Here is a 23,371-nt window from a genome sequence, read left to right as displayed (position 1 = left end):
CGTCTATGACTAGCCGTAGCCACCTCAGGCCACCACTGCAGCATCGACTTGTGATCGATCAGAACGAGGCGCACGCCAGCGAGGATCGCGATTGCCGTGGAGGAGGGAGCCAGACCTGTGAAAAAATAGCGAATCTGCCGGACCTCATGGTGTCCTCTGCATGCTCACCCGCAGCCTGTCCTGCCCTCACACCGTCATCTCCACAGTGAAGATCCACTAGCCCTCATCGTTCCTTCTTTCAGGGCCTGCAGTGCTCTCTGTCTCTCGGTACCTTTCCCTTCCTTCATCCTCCTCCCCTCCTCCGCCTCTTCTTCTCCCATACTTCCCAGGCCTACCGTCTGTGGCTCCTCACCTTCCGTGGGATCTCTGTGCTTCTTGGAAGCTCCGCCTGGATTTAACCTGGGTCCCGCTCCTTTCTCCCACACGTTCCTTTTCGCCGATTCCACCTCTCTTTCCATCGGTATCGGCAGAGGCTTCGCGACAACTGAGCTACTCCCTGCGCGACTCGTATCGCGCAACTCGAGTTGCGACCCCGGAGACCGGCACAACGAGACCGGGTCGAAATACAAGCTGTGTTGGCTGATGCAGGAATGGACGTGCTGTTGAGGTATCTCGTGACAGTCGTCTAACTTGGATCTCTGCTTTTTAAGCACTATCTCTGACCTCGGGTCGTTGAGATACTCCATCGACCTCGATCGCTCTACCCGTCCTTTTCCTTTCGAGTGGATCGCAGCGATATTTATCCGCCAAGATGGATATCAACTCTCTGCTTTCCCCGGACTCGAATCCGCAATCTGGAAATTCGACGCCCGTGCCCGGTCCTACGTCGAATAACACACCGACCCCAGCTGCAGGTCCCTCTCCCCACAAGGTGATCCAGCGGGCGCGTTCAGGCCCTGCTCGCAAAGGGAAGACTTCCTCTCCTCTTGCGCAGCAGGTCTACGCGCCCTCTGGACTGCCGGATTCTTCGCCGACGACCGGGAGTCCGTCCGTTGGCTCGAACCTGAGTGGCGGTAATGGAACTCCTCCTGCGACCGAACGACCTTCTCCCACCAAGGCCTCGACAGGAATGGATACGCTGGCAGATTTGGCGGCAATGCAGCATCACCAGCCACAGCGCCAGAACGCCCCAAGCATGCTGCGGAACACCAAATCATACGAGCACCAGTTGTCGCCTTCGACAATCCATCCCCACGTCAACCAAATCAACCACAATACCCCCACCCCTCGTACATCATTCGATATTGCAATGTCGGAAGGACCACGGGAGAGTGCGCGCAGAAACTATGTCGCAACCTCACTCGAAGCGGAGGCACAGCGGGCGGCGACGGATTTGTTCAATCAGATACAGGAGAACCCCCACACCTACGAGGCACATGTCAAGTTCATCGGACTATTACATGGGGGCTTCGTAAACCATGTCTATCCACCAAACAACCCAGACATTCACGGTGATCCTCGACGTTACGATCTTCTCAGAGATCTACGAACGGCCCGCGAAGAAATGGACAAGCTTTTCGCAATGGGGGAGGATCTCTGGGCCGAGTGGATCCAAGATGAGAGCATGTTGGCTCACTCAGTGACCGAGCGCATTGCAGTCATGGAGCTGTGTCAGCGATCGGTGGAGGAGGAGCTTGGCAGCACAAAACTCTGGCATATCTACGGCGAGTGGGTGTTGTATCTGTACACTGCTGCCGCTGGAGAAGGCGGTGCTGGCCAGTGGACCGAGGAGGACCGGATGATTGGGCGTGAGGTTTTTAGTTGGCAGTCGGTCTTGGATGTGTGGCAGCGAGCTGCGGAAGCCACGCAGTGGAGAATCAACAACAGTCACCTTGTTTGGGATCGATTCCTGGACCTCCTCGCCCAGGATCTTTCTCGGGATCCCTCTCAAGAAAAGATCACCAAACTCCGAGCACTCTATGATGTCCGACTTCAGACACCCCATGCTACATGGGATCAGACCTTCCAGACCTTCTCGGGGTTTATCTCCACGTATTACGAAGCTAATTATGAGGATATCATGGCTGACACAGTCGCTCGTGCCTCAAGCGCAAAGAAATTTTACGCCGCCCGAGAGGAGCTTGAGCTTCGACTGAGTAAGGCAGAGGAATCCGGTGATAGGAATCTTGAGTGGCCGATCTACACCGAGTACATTGATTGGGAAATGAATCGCAACCGTCGACGGCGACAATTTCACTTTGAGCTTGCCAATGCCGTCTATCAGCGCGCTGTTCTGCGCTTCCCCACAGATGTTTCTCTATGGGAGGACTACGTGATGTTCCTCATTGGTGAATCCATGAATGGACACAAAGCCACCACTACCATCTCAACCCTGGATCGTGGTACTCGTCACTGTCCGTGGTCCGGTAATCTATGGTCTCAATACCTTATGAGCTCGGAGCGAGAAGGCCGGTCATTCTCGACCATCTCGAACATCAAACACAAGGCTACCAGCACGGGACTGCTCGATGCTGGTGGGATGGAGGAAGTGCTCAAGGTCCACACAGCGTGGTGTAGTTACCTTCGTCGTCGAGCCTTCCAGCAAGATTCGACTGACGAAGATTTGGACGTGGCAGAGGTCGGCATTCGCTCCGCAATTGAGAGTGTGCAGGAGTTGGGCGAGAAGAAGTACGGTCGTTATTATAAAGGCGATCCTCTCTTCCGTTTGGAGCGCATCTACATCCGATACCTAAGCGAAAGTGGTAGTTGGGACAGTGCACGAGAGACCTTCAAGGGCCTCGTGGCTCGTCGCGGCAATAGCTACGAATTCTGGCTTACCTACTACAGCTGGGAGCTTATCTCTTGGAGCAAATTCGTTCAGGGCGAGGCCACTGTGGATGCCGCGCGACGAACCCCGAATCCCAGCTATGCAACCGCAGTCTTGAAACAGGCCATCAAGCGAACTGATCTTGACTGGCCGGAAAAGATTGTGCAGACTTATATCGCCCACTGCGAAGACTACGAGGACTCAGATGAGCTTCAACTCGCTCTTGTCGAGACGAGGAGAGCTATGCGGGCTGTCAATTCTCGGAGAGAAACCGAGGCAGCCGAGGCAGCCGCAGTGCAGCAGCATCAACAGCAGCAGTTAGAAGCCGCCGTTGAAGCTGCTGCATCATCTGAGAAGAGAAAGCGCGAAGACGAGAAAGATACGAATGGTGAACCCACTACCAAAAAGGCACGCAGCGACGAGGCGGTTTTGGAGATTGATGCCGAGTCCGCGGCACTCCGCCGCGATCGTGAGCACTCAACAGTGATTGTTAAAAACCTGCCGAAGGAAACATCTGAGCACCCCGTTCGACAATTCTTCCGACATGTGAGTCTGTCCCCCTTCACGAATATCGTTCATGTGCTTATGTTGGAAGTAGGTTGGCACGATCAATTCCGTGAAAATGCTATCTGGCCAGGATGGTCATACTGAGGTCGCCATCATCGAATTCGAGACGAAGGAAGATGCTCTTGGGGCTTTGTCCCGCGATCAAAAGCTGTTCAATGACAATATCATTGAAGTACAGCTCGAATCTGGGTCAACCTTGTGGGTTACCAATTTCCCCCCGACCGCAGATGAGGATTATATGCGCGGTCTCTTCGGCAAGGTAGGCGAGATATTCTGTCCTCTCTTTCTGGTATAAACGACTGACTCTACTATAGTACGGCCACATTATCGATGTGCGATGGCCCTCGCTCAAGTATAAAACCGCTCGGCGGTTTTGTTACGTGCAGTTTGCCTCTTCCAGCGCGGCGCATCAAGCGGTCGAGCTGGATGGCACTATGACGGAAAATGATCATAAGCTCATCGTGAAAATCTCTGACCCGTCGCAGAAAAAGAGTCGCAGTGACGCAATGACCGAGGGCCGTGAGATCTTCTGCAAAAACGTTGATTGGAAGCTGAGCGAGGACGATTTCCAGCGGGTATTCTCGAAATTCGGCACGATCGAGAATATCAACCTCCCTCGAAATGTTGATGGTCGCCGTAAGGGATTTTGTTTCGTCACCTTTTCTTCCAAGGTATGGTTCCTTCTTGGATTACGATTGACCCCACATACTAACTCATAATCTAGGAGGAAGCGAATGCTGCTCTTTCGATGCATGATGAGATGCTCGGGTCTCGCCGCCTACAAGTCGAGGCAAGTGCTTACACTGGTGCTAAACGCATGGTCAGCACAATCATTTCGCGCGTCGCATCATCAGCGTCGCCACCAGCGGAAGCCAACGGTGTAAGCTCCGACTATGTTGAAACAAGTGGGGATCGTCGGGAACGCACCCTCGCCTTGATGAATGTACCCGACACGGTAAACGATGCGCGAATTCGCGCTTTCGTCGAGCCGCTTGGACGACTAGTCAAAATCATTCTGCGCCCTGATCACCAAGGCGCTATTGTCGAGTTTGCTGATGTTCAAGATGCTGGCAAGGCATCTCTGGCTCTCGAAGGCAAGGAAATCGTACCTGGCCGTCCGCTCCACATCGGCAGCGTTGCGGAGTTGAAGACGCTGCAAGCCGAGCATAAGACCAGCCGAGTAACCTCAATCAAGCAAGAAAAGCCGAAAGGCACCCTCCAGCCCCCAGGCCCCATCAAGCGCCCTCAGCAGCCTGGTGCCCGTGGAGGTCGCCGCGGAGGGCTGGGAATGAAACGAACGACCGCAGCGCCAGTCTCCAGTGGTAGTGATCCCGCTGCTGGCACTGACAAGATGGATACCACGGCCGACGGCAAGGACGGCGACAGTGGCAAGACCCAAAAGAACAATGATGATTTCCGTGCGATGCTGCAGCAGAAGCGCTCGGAGTAAAGTGCAATGGCAATGCAATGACAGTACCCGGCGCAACATTTTATCTGGCATGAATCTGGTTGGCGTTTGTGTTATTCGGTGGCTTTTCCCTTTCCGATTCATTTGGGTTGGCCATCTGTGCCATGGCTTTTTGTTTTGCTTGTGCTCTCTGTGGCGGGCATCTCTGGTGCCTCTCCTGTATATTATGCCGATGTATCTTGCTAGTTCTTTTTTTCTTTGAGTTCTAATGATGACGGCTGTTCCATGGGACTTTCTTCGGTCAATCTCTGCCGCGAGAGGTCTTGCTATGATGTGTGACGTGTTTGTAGCATAGTCATAGTCAGTATAATTCGTGGCACGGTGTCACCCACGGGCGATCGATATATAAGAGGGCTTTGCGGCCAGATTTCAAAAGGCTTCAACAGAAACCATATAGCGTAGGGAGTGCTTCGGTGCAAATAGTCATGCGGGTTGCAGTGTTCGCTTGCAGCTCTGAATACATCGGGATCGGCGAATTCTGGCCTCTGTGCCTTGTTTTCCCATGAAGGGTGGAAGGTGGAGAGAGATGATCTGCCGTGGGACGAGGGTGGGTCGCACCCCGGAATCCCGTTTTCCTCTCTCAACTCGACCTGCTTCAGCGACAAGCAGTGAGTCTGCGCCTGTACCCGTCGCGCTGCACTTATCAGCTCCTTCCTGTCTTCACCTTGACTGCCCACTGGGCTGGCACTCGATTCTCTGCGAGAATCTCGTGTCCGCCTCTCCACCGATGTTCCCCCGGCCCTGTTGCAAGGGCCATATCTCGTTCTGAACGCCTACGCAATCGATTGATCCCCCTCCTTCCCACAGCTACGGAAGCCATGGACTTTCATCTGGTGCCTCGGGGTATAGACCGCAACTATACGGGCTTTCTCACCAAGACCATCGTCTACACAGGGACGCTGGTCGTATTCTTGGCATGTGAGTTAGCCATGCACACCCCAGAATGCGGGATGGGCCAGCAAGGCACCAGCCAGAGCTCTCACTGACCCTTACCAACCGTGATAGCGTTCGCCTTGACGCTATCCGCCATTGTCGTCCCTAGGTGGGTCAGCTATTACAGTGAAAAGGTAGAACCCATCCTCTTTTCCAATGCGACCGCTGCACTCTGCCAGGCTACAAGGCGAAAGGCTAACCATGCCTTCACTCTCTCCAGCCGGCCCTCCACTACTCCTACGGCCTCCACCGCCGCTGCTCCTCCCTGACCGATACCTGCGAGAGCTTCCCGCAACGTGAAGACTGCCATGGCGATGAGCGATACTTTTGCTCGATGTGGCGCTCCGTCGGGTTCCTGATGTCATTCGCCGTCGTCCTCCAGGGCATGAGCATCGTTGCCTACTTGATCATCCTGTCCGGTGGAAAGCGACTGCGAGAAAATTGCTGGAGGATCCTGAGTCTGCTGATTATCTTGTCGGCCATCATCCAGGCTGCCAGCATGTCGATAGTGGTAGGTCCCCCACCTTCGGTTCTCCACTCCGGGGCGAGAATACGTTCCATTGAAGACTGACTATCTCGGTGGCTTTGTCGCAGGCATACCTATTTGATAACGAGGACCGGTTCTTTGTTGGCTGGCGGCTGGATGAATCGTGGGTGTTCTGCACTCTCAGCTGGTGCATCAGTCTCGTCTGCGCCGGTGCCGTGATTGTTTCGGCTCACGTATTGCCTTCGGAGGGTGGCTATGAGTTGATTCCTGATCACGACTCGCTTCGGGTGACGTCTTAAGTGAGATGGCTCACCTCCGACGTGGGCCAACTATCTATCGAACCCCCTTGCCTAGCCCGAGATTTACGTGGCACGAGCTATGGGCCGGGTCACACATGCAGGTCATTTGAGGCGACCAGAGCGATTGGTGCCATCTGTCCCTCCCGTTCGTCATTCTAATTTATGATACTCACGATGTGTTTTTCTGGCGGTTGTTCTTCTGCTTTGCTCTCATCTAATAGTCCCCATTTCCATCGTCAATATTTTCGGGCGTTGCGGTTTGTGAATAAATTTCTGTCCTTTCGTTTTCTGTTCCTTCTAGTACCTTGGTGGTAATGTACGACTAATTTGGACGACGGAAATGATGTATTTCAGTCGTCCTATCTGTACCTCTTCAAGGACCGTTTAGTTCATGAATCTACATTACCACACAATGCACAAGCCTTGTTGTAAGACTTTCGTCTCACCGAATCATATCTTTGTAAATCGAGACGGTGTCGGTGATCAGACAGCATTGTCAGAACAGATGAAGGAGGATAAGAGCAGCGTCACCGGTGTAGACAGCCGAATGCGCATAGCGACAGTAAAGAGGTAGGACATGAGGGGGAAAAGAATAAATGCTTCTTCAATGTTTATGGCGTAAAATTATACATGATCGTGTTCTCATACCACGCCACGATAGAGCAGGCCCTAGCCACCTACCAGACAATGTGTTTCCCGTTCAAGCCCTCGATGGCCGGGATCTGAGCCCGTAGCGCATGGCCGTAGTCACCAGCGTTCGGGGTACGTAGAAGCGTGTGAATGTGGAACTTCTTAGGCTCTTGGTTATTCAAGAAGACACCAGAATGGTGGTCAAACTCAACGAGAATAACCGGGCTCTGGATGCGGTAGTAGAAGGGGTCTTCGTCGCCGTAACCGCCAATCCAGCAGAAGTAAGTCTCGGCCTCCCAGCAACGCACCTGCTCGAGCTTCAGGGCCCGCGACTTGGCCGGCAGATAGAGCAGGTACTGCTCAAGGATGCCGTACATCAGCTTCTTCTGCTCCTCGCTGAACGTCGACGCCAGGATACCCTCGTACGGCACCTCGCGGTTGTCCCGGTAGGCACCGCATAGATGGCGCTGGTCGTCCTTGTTCCAGCGGCCGGGCGGCATGGCGGGATCCTCCATCTGCGCGAAGACACGCGCGCGGGCCTGCAGCTCCGCGGACAGTGATTGCATCAGTTCCAGACCGAGTTGTTCCTCGACTTGCATGATGCGGGTGCCGGCCCAGGGGCCGGCGTCGATCTCGTTGGGCTCGGCGCCGGTGAACCACGGCGACGCGATGATCTGGCCCTTGTACAGGAAGATGTTCAGGCAGAGGTGGTGGCCGTAGAACGACCAGCCCCAGGGCCGGGTAGTGGACGGCTGTCCGAAGAGCACGAAGTTGTACGAGAACTCATTCACCACCCGCGGAGACTTGACCAGCTCGCCCAGGAAATGGTTGATGCGCATCGCCTTGACGGCCTTGTCGTAGCCCTCCGGGGAGAGCGTTACCTTGAGGATATTCATGACCGCGTCGCGGGTCTTCTCGTTGACTTCGTCCAGCCGAACGCCTTTGTGGCTCAACAGGAACTCCGGATTCGACCATGTGCGCCATTGCGGCGAGTCGACGTGGTAGCTCACGGCATCTTTCTGCTTGCCGTCGAGCAGGGCGAGCATTGATCGAGTCGCATCGACAATCTCCTGGATCGGGATATTCTCATCTTGCAATGTGAAAAGATCGGGCCGGACGCGACCTGTCGCAATTATGTTAGTGACCCCGTCGCAGAGGTTGGTGGGGCAATGGAAGCCCATGGGACCCTACCGTCGGTGGTGACGCCCTTGAAGGGCTCCTGCAACAGATCGAGCCAATGCATATACAGTGCATGCAGCCAGGGCGGCTGCTTCAGCGTCTTGAAGTCATGGGCATATTCGTGCGCGTCCTGCGTGCACATCACCTGGAACCGCTTGAGGTTCAGGTCTGGCAGGTACTGGCGGTACTCGCCCGTCGGCTTCTCCAGCTCGCCAGCATTAGTGGTCGCCATGATAGAAACGGCAGCTCGGGTAGCAGCAGGTCAATGGCGGAAGACGAGGATGGACTGGCAGGTTGGAATAGTATTATAGTCAACTGCACTTGGCCCAACCCCACAGATGCGCACTAAGGCGGCCTCCCCACGCTTGTGGGGAACGTGGGAGAGATTTTATCCGCGCGGCGATTTCGCTGGTGGTAATCCATGAGTTCAGCCAATCCGGATGCGCCGGAACGACATTTATGAGCGTCGCTGTCTTGTCTTCTTCGTTTGTCCTGCGATGAAGTCAGGTTCTTGCACGCCGTGATGCGTGGTGATCATGCCATCTGACGAGGTTGGGGCAGTTGTGGGAGGAAGAAGGCGGGAAATGGGATTCCGCTCGGAAATATCGACACGGCGGTATAGCGACCACTGGAGGAAGCTATATTTGGAAGAGTTATCTTGAACATGGGCTATCGAGTCTGTTGAGCAATGACATGAATTCTCGATTGATGTTGTCGCGTGTCGCGGGGCATCACACGCGGCGTCTTTTATCTTCTTCACGATGCAAGTCGGTCGACTTGAGACATGCTCGCGGATCCGAGCTGATCGGTATTCAGGTGATACCTGAGAAGCCAAATTCCAGTCCTGAGGATTCTTGACTATGGCCTCGACTGCAACATGCGGCTGCTTCACCCGCGTGCTGCGACCTTGGAGCTTCCAGCATTCTCGTTCTCGCCAGAGATGCTTGTGAAGCTCAACGTTGTCCTGTAATGCTCTCTGTGGGAGAGAACCGGGACTGTCAACAGCATGGAACTCAAGCCAGCATCGCCATCGGCCTTTCTAGTAATACGCTCCATCTACATCTATGTAGCAGCCATCCTTGACCGCGCTGATTGGCTCCCCGGATCGCCTCCACTGTGGGGAGCCACGTGACACAACACGCCCCGGCTTTTCCGGCCGACTGCATTACTCCATAGCTCCGTACTCCGTTCATCTCTCCTGTGCGCTAGCGCCATCTTATCAGACTCCGTACCCTTCCCCAGATTTCCCTTGCCGAGAGAAGGTGCCATGTCTAGATAATGCATTCCCATCAGAGTCCGCTGTCCCAGCCGGCGGTGGACGAACCAGCTCCAAAGCGGGCCAAGCGGCCGCGTGCTGCGCAGGCGTGCGACCGCTGCAGGGCCAAGAAATACAAGTGCGACGAGCAGTATCCATGCTTGCATTGTAAAAGTGGGCTTTGATTCCTGTGGAGAGTGCTGTTCCTGTGTGCAGAGATGCTAAGTACCTCTTAGAGAGTGCGCTGAATTGCGTGTACCAGGGGAATTATCGGGAGCGCGAAAGTACTCGGTCAACGAGGTATCCTCATCCTGATTCTGATTCTGCCCGGCATGTGTGGACGTACTATAGATCTGTAGATCGAAACTGACCAAGGTGAATCGCAGCTATGTGGCCGACCTCGAAAGAAAGGTCGAAGAGCTGGCCTCAAAGCTGCGCACAGCCGAGGCTTCGGGCCAGATTGCATCTGCGCAATCATCAAAAGTGTTGCCCAACCAGCCTCCTGTCCCGGCAGGGGTGGAAACGACACCATGCTCCCTGCCGCGGCCAGGTTCAACACCCCAGGAAACCATCAAAGCAGCCGTTGACCCTCAAGAGGAGTCTGTCGACAGCGCGGATGATGAGATCAACGAACTGAACCACCATACCAATGGGATTGAGTTCCACGGTAGCACCTCATCTGCAGCTATAATTGGCCGTCTGCAAAAGGCACGAGAACCAAATCGACGTGAAGAACCTTGTCCCCGCCAGGGGGACTCATTGATCTCCACGTTGCATAATCCCAGTTTCTCGCCGTCGATTACTGGTCCGGGGCATCTGGCATCCATTGAGCAGCAGAACTACTACTTTGACCAGGCACATGTCTTCATGAGTGGATATTTCGAGAATATCCACTTCATCCACCCTTTCATCGATAAAGATGACTTTCTGGCGCGCTCCAACGACCTCTGGTTTAATCGATCGCGAGCACCAGAGCCGAGCTTTGTGGCGTTGTACCTGAGCATTTTGTCCTTCGGTGCGCTGGTGCGCGTGTGGGATAAAAACACTTTGGCGGGGCTGGGCCGATTCGAATGGAGTCGGAAGCTGTTTGGTGAGGCACAAGTATACCTGAACTCCCTACGGTTCTCGAACGATCTTGAGACGGTTCAATGCCTCTATATGATGGTATGTTGCGATACTATGGGGATTCGAAGTTTAATGACCTAACTTGAAGTAGGCAAAAGTTTGTCAAAACGAACTCAATCCCAATTGTGAGCGCTACTTCTCATCTGGCCCTGCGCTTTGCTAATCAACTCTAGTGGCCTACATGTATCTTGGCCTAGCAGTACGCACATGTCTTTCTGCAGGTTTCAACCGAGAGATTCAGTGCCCGAAGGACCAACGTTCGAGCTGGATCTCGAAGACTTGGTGGTAAGTGGATGTCATGCTCGTCTTGCGGCAGATTATCTAACAGGCATTTATTTGCTAGGGGTCTATTTTCACTGGAAATGTAAGCCGGTTTCACTATCTCATTATCTCCTCTTTAATCTTGGCGGCAACTGATTTTCGTGTAGAGAAATGAGCTTCTCGGTTGGACGACCGGATACCCTGGGAATGGACGAGTATCATAATCGAGCTATCCCGGACCGTGATGACTCGGAATATGCTATTATCCCGTGGATGATTGACTTTGCTCAGATCATTCGACGCGTCTCCATACAAATCTATCATTCGCGTATCACGCTACAGGAGAAGCTGCAGCTTGCTCTCCAGATTGAAATGGAGATGGATCGCTGGCTGGCAAGGCTTCCGGAGAGAATTAAACCGGATATCGGTGCATATAGGCTGTCTCGGAGCGCCCTCCGAGATCCGAAATGGGCTAGGAGACAACGGCTGGTCTTGGGCATCCGTGAGTCTGATAATACGTCCTATACTAGAGGGTGTCTATACTAATCTAATTGTGTCTTCAGGATACTATAATGTGAAGATGCTCCTGTTCCGACCGTTTTTGAGCCATTTCACTCGCAAGCTCCGACATCCTCCTAGCGAGCTCGAAGAAACCATCGCCAAGTGCCTGGACTCGGCAATGAAGACAATAGAAGTAATCCATGACATCTACCGAGTGCACACCTTCTTTCGATGCTGGTACGTGTCACCGCCGGGTACTGACCGACACCATACTGACAGCTCCTTAGGTGGTACAACACAACCTACGTGATGTTCGCCACGTCAACGCTTCTCCTCCCAATGTCCAAGCTCGGCATGTGCGCCGAAACGATGCCGCTCCTCCGCTCTGTTGAAATGGGTGTCGAGATCCTGGAAGCAATGGAGGAGTCCGTCGTGGCCCAGAAATCTGTGGAAATCATCCGCCAGTACCTGAGGGATTTCCGAGCCTCTGGCGCACAGCCGTCTAGTACGGGAGTGCCCGGGACTAACGACGGCAGCGAGCCGATAGCCCCACCGGGGGACCCAGGGCCTGGCCAGTCTGGATTCGAAATCCCCGAGTGGGCGTATGGATTTGGGTTCCCGGACTACTCGTTCGAAGGCATTGCTCGGCTGTTTGACGATATCGGCGGGTTGCCCATGCTGGATGGATAATTGGCGATTTTAGCCGTAATAGCTCTATATGCTCCACTTGTGGATGTCATGCCTGTTCTGATTTAGCGCATTTACTTCTCACAATTCAGCGATCGCGTCGGAGCTTATCGAACCCTAAGTCCGAATAAACTGCGATATGGAATACCAGAGTCAATCTCTCACCTTCTATTGCATTCCTTATATTGCTAGAATCCACTTTGGCAGTTCATCCTCTAGTGTTTCAACATTGATTCAACTGCATCTCACTGTACTACGTCAGGTTTCGAGATGCGTATTGTGGATTCGTGTCGGGCCATCTAGCATAAACAAACCAAATTCTACTGTGAACTTGACCTTGGTCAACCGGACATAAGCCTAGAGGTATCACGGATATTTCACATTAAATACGAATATTTTATGCAATCCACAGAGGCAGGATTAAGGATCACAGGGGCCAGTGTGTGTTTTAGTCTGTTGCCTTATCCGATCCTGGCGAAAGGATACCGCTGCTGGAGGTGCTAAGTGTCATAGCTAAAATGACTCATTGCACTGCTAGAGCGCCTGCAGTATGTAGGCGCTTGCTTGTAATTGCCTAGCGTAGTTAACTAGTTAAGGCCCCCGGGGCTGATGTCACGATCTTGGTACAACTGGAGAATGCATTTAGGCCGGCACCACTATATATAGCAGGACTCTCGTCGAGTAAACCCGTCATGCCCTGAAACTATTGTTTCTTAATCTTTCCACTCAACTCGCATTCCTTCACAACCAACATCATGCCTCTGACCCTCCACCACCTGGGCTACTCCCAATCCGAGCGCATCATCTGGCTCGCTGAGGAGCTCGGCATCAACTACCAGTGTGTCTTCCATAAACGCGACCCAATATTCGCCCCTCAATCCCTCAAAGATGTCCATCCCGCCGGTACAGCTCCAGTCATGGAGGACGACCCATCACCCGTCACCAACTCCAAGCTCATTCTCGCCGAATCCGGCGCTATCATCGACTATGTGATCGCCGTCCACGGCAACGGCCGCCTCGCGCCCACGCCTAAGGACGGCGCGATCTACCCGCATTTCCTGGAGTGGTATCACTTCGCCAACGGCAGTCTCCAGCCAGCGCTATTCCGGGTCCTAATGGCCCGGAACTTGGCCGGAGACTCGACATCCACGGTCGTCCTGCGCACAGAGGAGAAGTGGGTGCATCTGCTCTCATTGATTGATGCGAGGCTCGCGGAGACGGGTGCGTATCTTGCCGGTCAGGAACTGACTGCGGCCGACGTCATGATCTTTTTCACCTTGACCACGATGCGCGGCTTCTGTCCTGTGGATTACGATACGGAGAAGCATGAGCATCTTCTCGCTTACTTGAAGCGCGTGGGGGAGCGCCCGGCGTACCAGAAGGCGATGAAGATCTGCCAGGGAGAGGACTTCCAGCCTTTGTTGGGGCCGAAGGCTGAGGCGTGGGCTTTTATGAAAAAATAAAGAAGTTTGGACGGCTTCTAATACATTCGACCTTTGTACTATAGACTGTTCTCTACTCTAAGGATTATATGACACCCCAATCAACAGATCTGTTTCTAGAATGATCGATTCCATGCGGTTGGAGCTACAGGATATGACAGGAAGAGCGCGACGAAGTCTGCGACGAGAATAAATCCGGGTTCTCGACGACGGCTTTCTCGACTTCTTTGATAGCATCATAGCCGTATAGCCAGGTCTGCACTTCCGGACAGGTCCTGCGCCGGGTTAGCGGATATGCTTGACGGCAAGGCACCGGAATGTCAACTCACCATCGACTGGGAAAGGCGCCCTGGATTTCCTTGCCGAGTTGCGAGAGGAAGATCTCATCTCGCTTCTTCTGTTCTTCACCATCTTCCATGTGAAAGTCGTGTCGCTATTTGACGCCCATCGTCAGCTTTTCTCGAATGAAAATCCACTGGGCATATAGAGTGCGGACCTGCTTGAAGGTCTCTCGAACGATCGCCTCTCCCCGGGATTTACGGAGTCGCTCGTAGAGACGTAAGATCTGCGACAGCTGTGTCTTCTCTGTTATGCGTCCGAGCAGGAGACCTAAAACCGCACCGTCCTCCAGTGATGAGTTGGCTCCCTGTGCGAGGTAGGGGAGCATCGGATGGCAAGAATCTCCACTAACAGTCCAAGTCAGTTAATCGAAGCCCGTTCAACAAATGATTCATCCGAGTAGTTGGCCTACATGAAAACCAGGTTGGACTTTTCATTTACCCATCTCTCCATCTCGCCATCTGTAGACAGATCAGCAAGATTCGAATACAAGACATGATGACTCACGGTGCATCAGCTTCCACTTATCCACATTAGTGACGTAGCTGAGGAACTTGTTCAGACTGCACAGTTTAGTTACGGCACTAAAATCGAATGGACGAGCTCACTCACATTGGATCCCAGCCGACAAAGAGCTCCCGCATCTCGTCGACAGAGCCAGCCTGTCTCGCTACCCCGGGGGGCAAAGTATCAGGCACCAGCAGGACCAGATTATACATCTGTCCCCCACGAAGCGAATAGCCCACCGCATGAGCGCCAGGGCCAATCCAGAAATGCACCTCGGGGTTCTGCACCAACGACTTCAGATCCGGATCAGAGATCTGATCGGCAGACAAGACAATCCGGTACGCCAAATCTCCCGTCGGCAGCGGCCCGTCCTTCTTTCCCACAAATGCCTCACGGCACCGAGACCATAGTCCATCTGCTGCGATGATCAGATCCCCCGCGAACCGCCTGCCAGTCATCGAATGTACCGTCGTCGCGTCCAAGTCAACCCGCTCGATTCGCTCGCCGAGATGAAACGTCACGCCCAGATCATGCGCTCTGGCGTACAGCGCTCGCTGCAGATCCACACGGTGCAGATCCACGAACGGCGCATTGTACTTAGCCCGGATGTTCTTGTCGAAGGCGCGATCATGCACCAGCACTGGGCCCGAATACCGATGCACGGTCACTTGGGTCGGCTCTGCGGCAGCCTCCCACAAGGACGCCGGGAGCTCCCAGTACTGAAGCAAGCGCGACGCATTCGGGGTGATCTGGAGACCTGCTCCCACCTCGGCTAGCTCCTTTGCTTGCTCAACAACCTCGACCGAGTGACCCGAGAGCGCGGCTGAGATCGCCGTCGCGATGCCACTCAGTCCGGCTCCCACGATGATCACGCGGAGACGAGCTGCGTCAGGGACCTATGCCACGGCTGTGAGCCGGACCGCGTGCGTTCAAACCGGGGATCTTCGGCTTACCATAATCAAGGTGATGTGTCGTGGCCACGAAATCTAAGGTGAAATCAACCACCCTCAAGAAATACTCCCCAGCAGAGAGGCCCGCACAAGATCCAAAGAAGATCGGAAGCCCAACGAGCTTAAATTGTTATCTCGAGCCCCGCAAACGCCAGTTTCCGGAATCACCGAGCCCGGATCTGCCGCTGTCTCGGGAATGCCGACACCGACGCCCGGATATCCCAGCTGTGTGCCTGGAAGGCGATGAATCATCCTGAATGTGCATAAGGGCGAGCATTGCGATGGTCAACCAGTTTCAAATGGGCTGGGCCACACAATGAACATACCAGGCTTTCAATATCATTCAAGTCAACGAGAAGCTTGAAGCAGGTTTTCTATAGCTTATAACAACTCTTCATTCCCAACTCGGCCCCTGACCGTCTCTCGCATCGTTAAGGTGCGTCATACCAACGTGGTCCCGAGGTGCAGTCTGCCGCCCTCCTTCCAGTCGATGTCTACGTCTTTCTAGGCACTACGTACCCAGTGAGTGTGAGAGAGGCTTGAAAGGCTCTTGTTTTGATGTTTCCTCAAGTCGGGTTTGGCGACAGTTCTAGAGGCCCTAGGCGACGCCCTTTGACATCCATCTTCATTATATATTCTCACTGAGATTTACTCGTTCTATAGGTATATTATGGCCAGTAGGCAGCCCGGAGATATGTACAGTGACCTCTGCCGCGCCGCAATCTACGGGATAGGCGCGTAGAAGCTAAACTTACCAGCGGGGTCATACTTCTTCTTCAGGGTACGCAGGCGGCTCTGGCGCCACTTGTCACTGCCGTACAGCGCCTCGGCAGACTCATCGCCGTAGGCATAGTTGACATAGGCACGCATGTCCTTGCGGCCGCTGGCCTCGTGGAGGATATTACGCAGCTGGGTGCCGAGGGCGTGCGCCTGGCGGTCGCGCGCGGCACCGGCGGGCATGTAGTTGATCAGCGGCGCGACGAGGAGGTGCTCGCCGCGGAAGGCAAAGGCGCTGGAGTGGCTGTCGATTTGGTTCACGGCCTCGGTGGAGTAACCCTCGAACTGGAACATGGAGTTGTTGAAGACGGAGTTGCCGCGGATGGCCTTGGAGAAGACGTCCCAGATCTTCTTCTGGGCGGTGACGTTGTAAGACTCGAGGTAGATGGGGAAGCGCGGGTTGGAAAAGCCCGCCTTCTGGCAGGGGATGGAGGTGTTGGCGATGCCGGTCCAGGCGGCGAGGTCCTTGTAGGTGCCGCGGTCGGGCACGACGGAGATGGCGCCGATCTTGTGGAAGGGCTTGGTGTACTTGGAGTCCACGGCGGTCACGCCCTCTTGGATGATGTAGAAGACGATGACGGGCTGCGTTGGGTGGTTAGCGGGTGGGATGATCGCGTTGATCAGGGGAACTTACGTTGTTGGGGTCGGCGTCGGCGTTGTTCATCCAGTAGGACCAGTTGATCACCCCCACGGGCTGCGTGCCGTTCTTCAAGAGATAGTCGTTGGCGGCTTGGTAGACCGCCTCAACCTTGTCACCACTGAAGGTGATGGTCTCAATGGCCCAGTTATGGTGCTCGATGTCAAAGATCTTGCTGGTGACGGAGGTCACGATGCCAAAGTTGTGGCCAGCGCCCTTCATGGCCCACCAGAGCTCCGACGTCTCGTCGATGGTCTGCAGGGTTCCATCGGCTAGAACGACGTTCATCGAGACAAACTGGTCCGCGGCAAGACCACGCTGACCCTGCAGCCAGCCGTGGCCACCACCCAGGGCGGGACCAAGGTAACTGACGCACTCACAGGTTCCAGTCACTAGATCGGACAGTCAGCAAGCTGCGTGCGCAGTCGGTATAGCATTGAGACGGGGGTCGACTTGCCGGCCTGCTTTCCCACAGCCCACAGCTCGTCGGTGACAGTCTTCGAGGTAGTACCACCACCAAAGGTGGCAGTCCCGTCATCGTTGATCTTGACGCTGCTCAGCTGGTTCAGGTTGATTTCAATGCCATGCTGCATGCGACCCAATGTGGTCAGGGCACCATGGGCGCCATTGTATGCGAGAAAAGGCAAGGCCTTCTCGTTGGCGAATTTCACCTACATCATGGACCTCGTTAGCGATCTGCCATGTCTTTCGCAACACCAAGACAGTCAAGACAGGAGCATTACCGTCTCGACGACGTCATTCTCCGAGCCTGGAACCACGACGACGGTCACATTGGGCTCCGCCAGCGTCGACCAGCGGGCAGTAGCCGCGTCGAACTCGGACGAGCCTGGGAAGTACACCTTTGCCGTGCTGGAGAGCTTGGCTCCAAACTCCTGCATCTCGCCGCGGGGGCAGATGCCGTTCAGCCATTCGCGCGCAACGGGCACGCTGTGGCAGGCTGAGGTTAATGCCCACGCGGCGACGGCCGTGAGGACCTCTATTTTGAGTCGAAACATGGGAAAGGAAGTCTGGAATTCCAGACGTGGGGCAATCCCGTCACGGGCGAGAGGGGAAAAAAAGGTTCAGGATTGGCACGGCGCCGAGAATTCCTGCGAGCGCACGAGAGATGCTGATGGGCTGCGGCGCTTATGTAGATGTAGGAATGCAGGAAATGCCGGGCTATGAACCTGAGCCTCGCAGAAGGAAGTGGCGCGGGCTTTTTTGGCGCCGTCTCACTTGGGCAGTTAGAACTAGTGAACAATGATACCCACACGTGGATAAGTGTAGTATCTTAATATCATAAGATTTGGTTTAATCTTCCACTGGACAACCGGGCTTCGGAACTCGACCCTGGAGTGGTCTTGCCCTCTAATCGGCTCGTTCTATATCCATGGATGCCGTGAAGAACCATAGCTAGGGTTGGAATATCACCCTGATTCGTGGGGAAAACATCGGAGGAATGGGAATTAAGAGCTGGACAAACATCTTCATGGTCTCTTCTATCCCCCAAGCATCTGGTGGTTTATGAGCGAAATCTGCCACTCCCATCGGAAGTACCGGCATCGATCACCGATCCATCAGCCATCGGCCTCTTTCCCTCTCCAACTTCTCGTCCACCACCTGAACTCATGCCGAGGCCCGTATTAACCGATCGATCTCGCCCGCTTCGTGCGCCAAGTCGTTCCATTCCGGGAAATGATGAGCATCCAGTCAGCTCGCTCCAAGCAACCTTGGAGACTGGTTGCCAGAGGAGAATGCTCATAGGCCAGTTCCTCCCCAGCGATCCAGATTGCGGTCCACTCGGATCGGCTTTGCCTCGGATTCTTACCGAAAACAAGTGTTCGCCACGATATGAACCATTGTACATACATATTCTCCGTGTCCATTGCCGAAGTTCCCGCCGAGTCCGCACTCCACCCGGAGTGCGCGAGATTTTCACGGTCAACCCTGGGTCGAAGCAACCTTTCGGCCGGAGGTGGGGAATTTTGAGGCATATACACCCACGGACGCGTCGAAAACAGCTCCCAGTGACCTCTAGTCAAATTATGATTGATTAAGGGTGAGACTGCTGCTGGAACGAGATGATGCAGCGCAGGTATGATTGATAGCCGAGGTTGCCCTGGAACTCAATCGTCACCCAGTGCCCTGACTCGATGCATCCATCCAAGGATCAAATGAGGATTCAATAATGAGGTCCCAATCCGCAAAACTCAACGCCTTGGGGTTTCAAGTGGCTAGTGGATAACTTGAATCACTGCTGGGAAAGATTTTCGTGCATCGTTCCCACTCCAGGCATGGCGGGATCGGAGCTTTTGGCCCACAACTACCACAGCTGGTCTTCAACTGGTACCTGAATTGGGAACAACTTTGGTCTTCACTCTTTCTGCTCCCCCTCTTAGAAGAAGGGCTGTGTTGCCACATTTGTCTAGCAGTTGAGGCAACCAAACTAGAAGCCTCTTGTACGTCAAGGCAACCGCCAGCAAGTCATCATTCCAAACTGATGCGCCATTGATCACCGCTTGCATCTCGAGGTGGCGCCCCTCTACCTACACCACGCCGTGCGTTTTCCGATCTCGATCTCGAACCTGCGATTGACGAATGTCGACGAGCCTTCCCCGTGAATAAGAGGCAAATCATCGTTTCCACAAAGCCATGCTCAGTCCTGCGGTCGTCGAGTTATGGGTGCTCTATTCCGTGGGCGTTACGTTTACGCTAATCAGAACGTATGCGCGAGTGAGGGCCGTAGGATGGAGGGATCTTGCACCCGATGACTATCTGATATGGGTTGGAATTGTTCGTATCCTTGCAGTTGATGCCAAGGTATCTGGTATATATGCTCATATATGCTAATGTGGATTCTGCAGATTTTCTACACGGCACAAACGGCTCTCGCATACACCGTGACGAGTGTGGCCTTTGGTCTCGCGAACAGTGGCATGACGGATGCCGAGCGGGCTGCGCTGTCCATTGACGACCCGGAGTACCACTACCGGTATGTTGCACCTCAATCAAAGATTGACCTAGGGACCGGGAAGCTGATACAAGTCGTGTTAACTAGAGTGGTCGGCTCCAAAATTCAGGTTGCTGGCTGGGTGACTTATATGGCATTGATCGCATCGCTGAAGCTGTCCATGATGGCGTTCTACGTTCGACTGACGGTATGACTTTCGACGAGAGGCTAATGCCACCCCATCTTGATTTCCAACTGACACCCAATAGGACGGCCTTGGCCGGCGCTATCGCATTCCCGTTTATGTGGGCTTTGTGCTGGTGAGCGTCTCCTTCCTTGCGAGCATCATCACGGCCTTCGCGGCCTGTCAACCATTCCATAAGTACTGGCAGATCAATCCAAATCCTGGCAGTCAGTCCCCATTCGCCTCGCCCATTATTCATGCATAGCCCTGCTCACATTCTCAACTAGACATCTGCCAGCCAGCCATTTCCAAGGCGATTGTCTGGGTTACATTCATCGCCAACATTGTGACCGATCCATACCTGATCTTCATTCCAATCCCCATGCTCTGGCAATCTAGCCTGAAGCTGATCAAGAAGGTCGCGACGACTATTGTGCTGGGAGCGGGTATCTTCGTCCTCGTCTGCGCCACCCTCAAGAGTGTGTTTCTCATTACGGTAAGTCATGACGCCCGGACGGTGTTGGTCTCACATGCAGTGTTAAGAGTATCATTGGACTCATTCATATTGCCAACAGGAGCCGCTCAACGGTGCCGAGATCGCTGATTCATGGGGCACGCGCGAGACATTCGTCGCGGTCATCACGACGAACCTCCCCATGATCTTCCACCTGTGCCGATCCTGGCTCGCCAGAATATTCGGCAGTGTCTTCCAATCCTCCCGGAGGACCTACAAATCGCCCTCGGGCGGTTTCCGGAGTATCGGTGGCAGTGAGCTGCCCAGTCGAAGCCGTCGCGGACCCCCCAGCGTGAATCCCATCACCGAGAACATGACGTTCAGCGAGAGCGAGGAGCGGATCGTCGGGGACATGAAGATGCAGAACCTGAAGGTCTACACAGGGCCTGTTGGCGACACGCCTGCGTCTAATGGTATCGTGGTCTCGAATCAGATCGAGGTCACCCATGAGACGAGAAGCAGCCATACTAGCGAGCCGGCGCAGAATGTCCACGAAACGTGGTGAACTCGGCGTTTAAGGTATCTGAGTAATTTTACATATATTAATCTTAGAGTCATGATAAAATGCGATGTTCAATGTTACTTACCGAGGTATCTTGGTGTATATATCTGCCTAGTGCTGGTCCTGGAAACTTTGCGGACGCCCCGTGGATGAAACTAGTCAGTGTAATGCCTAGAGATTGAAAGGCGAGCCGCGTGGACATCCCGACAAGAATCCCGCCGGATTCAAGAGCATTATTTTCACTGCTTCCCTGGGTTATTAAAAAGGAAGCTAGAAATCTCTACTAAAAAGGCATCTTGCTAGCCACGGTATCGATAATGAGTGCTTTGATCCCGTCGAATCCACTGGGCGAGCAAAGAAATCTGACCAGGCTTCTAATGGGAATTGTGGAAAGTCATTCTTGGTATGAGTACTAATTCAATCTTAATTGCAACCTGGGCACTAGGATCTCGAGAAATAGCCAACGCCACGAAGAGAAGCCACAAAAACAGACGAGATGAGCCACTTGACCCCTTTATCTGCTTCACAATTCTCCCTGATCAAACCAGAAGCAAAAGCATGTACAAGCAGACATCGCATCCAGTGCAATCGAAACGGGAGAAAGAAATTTCCAAGAAAAAAAGAGAAAAGCCGTGTATGGAAGCTCTCAAAACCACAACCAGGTGGCGGGCATCCAAAAAAGCCAGATAGGAAGGTGGAATATAAATCAGATATTTCGCGGTGTGTTCATCTCAACATGCCCGCAGCTCGTGCCGTCTCGACCGTCACCATATTTTCTCCATGACGGGGCTCTTGGGTCGGGATGGGATGGGTATGAGGTGGAGGGGCTTCTGCTCAGCGATCCAGGAGAAGATGGGGCTGACGATCCTGGTGTTGTGTTTGCTGTCGCTGGCGAGACTGTAGCGGCGGTGGATCTAACGGCTGCGGCCGCGGCCGCTGGGTTGCAGTGCGCGCAGATGAAGATATTGAAGCCACGGCCGTCACAGCTCGAACAAATAGCTCCCCTGCAGAGTTTGTGAGAAGGCGATATCCCGTTAAAAGCTATAGAAGTGAGACTTGGACGTACCTCGGGGCATTCCCGGCGCAGTGCCGGCATGTCAAAACTGTCCGCCCGCCAATGCAGGATATGTGATCTGGATCAAGGTGGAAGAGCGAAAGGTTGTTGTTGGCCATGTTGCTTGTCGTGGCGACAGTGGGGCAATCTGGTAAACAAGTGTATGCACTTCGCTGAACTAGGAGAGAATGCAAGTATGACTTGTCTAATGTACTCTGTGCTTGAATACCAAGCTTGCTTGTAGCGTTTCCTGTGCTTTGTCTTCGGCTGGATTCTCTCCTGGCGTTGAGACGGCCTGAGGAAGTCAAGGAAAACCGACAATTTATCAACGACCCTTTGCGAAGAGAACGACTCTAGAACAAAACGTACAAGGCAACGTCTTGAACTCAGAGATCAGGCAAGCGTCAAATCCTGCCCAGGCCGAAGTATAATGAGCCCGGAAGTAACAGATCAGGAGGCTGAGGTCTTATACGTGTGAGCGTGAGCTGGTGGCACACGACATCTCAGGTCAAATGCTACCTCCACCATTGGATTCTCCAATCGATGCCGCCGAGGAATTGGAAAAAAAAAAAGAAATCCGGTATCTGACTTGATCAGCAGGACATGCATTTGCAACGGCGGAATTTATTGCAGGTCAAGATGCTTACCGTTCAATAGCGTGAGCCGGTCACCTCGGCCCTGGGGCTACATACTTCGTGATGACGATCTGCCAATGAGATAACCAGGAGTAGATCTGGCATGAAGCAAGAACGGCGCATGCACCATTTTAGGCCTAGTCTGGCCCCAAGCCCCAGGAGAGATGCATCAGAGGACATGCACTAGCCTACGCGCCTCGTAGCGCACGTTCAGGGTTGCTGAAACGGGCCGAGCGGGTGGGGGAAGTACATAGTTTCGAGGAATTGTATGTATGTACTCCGTGGATGGATCCCATCCGACGGGAACTAGATCGTGTTCACTTCATTCTTTTGTCGGGTTCACAAAAGGGCCGAGTCCGCCAATGGAACCCCAGCTTCCATCGGACTGCAACCGTGTCCCGGGCTGTCCAGCGGTTCAACGGAGGCAGTGACAAAACAGGGCGAAAGAGGAAGATACAGGGATCATCCACTGAGAATCCTCGGCGACCACGAATCAGATGCGAACCCAATGTTGGGCAGGGCATCACTCTGCCTGGGTTCGGTGTTGCCTGTTCGGAAAATAATACCCAGCCGCATGGCAGCCACCACAGCCTTGTACCACCAATCTCCACCAGGACCGGTAGGTAAGTTCTCAGGCTCAGAACCTGAGCGCGTGGAGTGGCCTTCTAGTGGACCAAAGGACTAAAAAAGAAGTTCCACCGATGAAGTTAACCCGTCCTAT

At 53.9% G+C, this 23,371-nt stretch overlaps 9 protein-coding genes across 9 annotated transcripts; 5 read left to right on the top strand and 4 right to left on the bottom strand.

The window, feature by feature from the left end:
• Positions 1–751: 751 nt before the first annotated feature.
• Positions 752–4,784, top strand: N7459_008488 (U6 snRNP complex subunit PRP24; the record flags this gene model as incomplete). The annotated part of the gene is made up of 4 exons (XM_056947656.1): positions 752–3,313; positions 3,366–3,593; positions 3,649–4,005; positions 4,059–4,784. The coding sequence occupies 4 exons, from the start codon at positions 752–754 to the stop codon at positions 4,782–4,784; spliced, it is 3,873 nt and encodes a 1,290-aa protein (XP_056797166.1).
• An 836-nt stretch (positions 4,785–5,620) lies between these two features.
• Positions 5,621–6,521, top strand: N7459_008487 (uncharacterized protein; the record flags this gene model as incomplete). Its single annotated transcript, XM_056947655.1, has 4 exons — positions 5,621–5,720; positions 5,808–5,869; positions 5,956–6,246; positions 6,330–6,521. The coding sequence occupies 4 exons, from the start codon at positions 5,621–5,623 to the stop codon at positions 6,519–6,521; spliced, it is 645 nt and encodes a 214-aa protein (XP_056797165.1).
• A 677-nt stretch (positions 6,522–7,198) lies between these two features.
• Positions 7,199–8,562, bottom strand: N7459_008486 (DUF3500 domain-containing protein; the record flags this gene model as incomplete). Its single annotated transcript, XM_056947654.1, has 2 exons — positions 7,199–8,274; positions 8,343–8,562. The coding sequence occupies 2 exons, from the start codon at positions 8,560–8,562 to the stop codon at positions 7,199–7,201; spliced, it is 1,296 nt and encodes a 431-aa protein (XP_056797164.1).
• A 1,046-nt stretch (positions 8,563–9,608) lies between these two features.
• Positions 9,609–12,162, top strand: N7459_008485 (Zn(II)2Cys6 transcription factor; the record flags this gene model as incomplete). The annotated part of the gene is made up of 9 exons (XM_056947653.1): positions 9,609–9,759; positions 9,812–9,885; positions 9,937–10,749; positions 10,802–10,835; positions 10,884–10,995; positions 11,054–11,074; positions 11,139–11,473; positions 11,535–11,709; positions 11,760–12,162. 9 exons carry the CDS (start codon positions 9,609–9,611, stop codon positions 12,160–12,162), a joined length of 2,118 nt encoding a protein of 705 aa, XP_056797163.1.
• Positions 12,163–12,914: 752 nt separating this feature from the next.
• On the top strand, positions 12,915–13,622 carry N7459_008484 (glutathione S-transferase family protein; the record flags this gene model as incomplete). The annotated part of the gene is made up of 1 exon (XM_056947652.1): positions 12,915–13,622. The coding sequence occupies one exon, from the start codon at positions 12,915–12,917 to the stop codon at positions 13,620–13,622; it is 708 nt and encodes a 235-aa protein (XP_056797162.1).
• Positions 13,623–13,746: 124 nt separating this feature from the next.
• Positions 13,747–15,628, bottom strand: N7459_008483 (putative monooxygenase; the record flags this gene model as incomplete). The annotated part of the gene is made up of 8 exons (XM_056947651.1): positions 13,747–13,876; positions 13,931–14,034; positions 14,098–14,287; positions 14,353–14,401; positions 14,448–14,503; positions 14,553–15,343; positions 15,401–15,433; positions 15,488–15,628. Coding segments are annotated over 8 exons (1,494 nt in total), but the record flags the coding sequence as incomplete, so codon positions are not given.
• A 492-nt stretch (positions 15,629–16,120) lies between these two features.
• N7459_008482 (putative FAD-dependent oxygenase) lies at positions 16,121–17,827 on the bottom strand (the record flags this gene model as incomplete). Its single annotated transcript, XM_056947650.1, has 4 exons — positions 16,121–16,756; positions 16,809–17,186; positions 17,255–17,482; positions 17,555–17,827. 4 exons carry the CDS (start codon positions 17,825–17,827, stop codon positions 16,121–16,123), a joined length of 1,515 nt encoding a protein of 504 aa, XP_056797160.1.
• A 1,636-nt stretch (positions 17,828–19,463) lies between these two features.
• N7459_008481 (uncharacterized protein) lies at positions 19,464–20,964 on the top strand (the record flags this gene model as incomplete). The annotated part of the gene is made up of 5 exons (XM_056947649.1): positions 19,464–19,631; positions 19,676–19,969; positions 20,031–20,172; positions 20,233–20,441; positions 20,521–20,964. The coding sequence occupies 5 exons, from the start codon at positions 19,464–19,466 to the stop codon at positions 20,962–20,964; spliced, it is 1,257 nt and encodes a 418-aa protein (XP_056797159.1).
• An 831-nt stretch (positions 20,965–21,795) lies between these two features.
• On the bottom strand, positions 21,796–22,057 carry N7459_008480 (uncharacterized protein; the record flags this gene model as incomplete). The annotated part of the gene is made up of 2 exons (XM_056947648.1): positions 21,796–22,002; positions 22,028–22,057. The coding sequence occupies 2 exons, from the start codon at positions 22,055–22,057 to the stop codon at positions 21,796–21,798; spliced, it is 237 nt and encodes a 78-aa protein (XP_056797158.1).
• Positions 22,058–23,371: the final 1,314 nt, after the last annotated feature.

This window comes from Penicillium hispanicum (genome assembly GCF_028827665.1).
Source record: "Penicillium hispanicum strain IBT 35686 chromosome Unknown utg000007l_segment0_segment0, whole genome shotgun sequence".
In the NCBI taxonomy this organism is placed as follows: Eukaryota; Fungi; Ascomycota; class Eurotiomycetes; order Eurotiales; family Aspergillaceae; genus Penicillium; species Penicillium hispanicum.
This window is presented reverse-complemented; position numbering and strand designations above follow the sequence as displayed.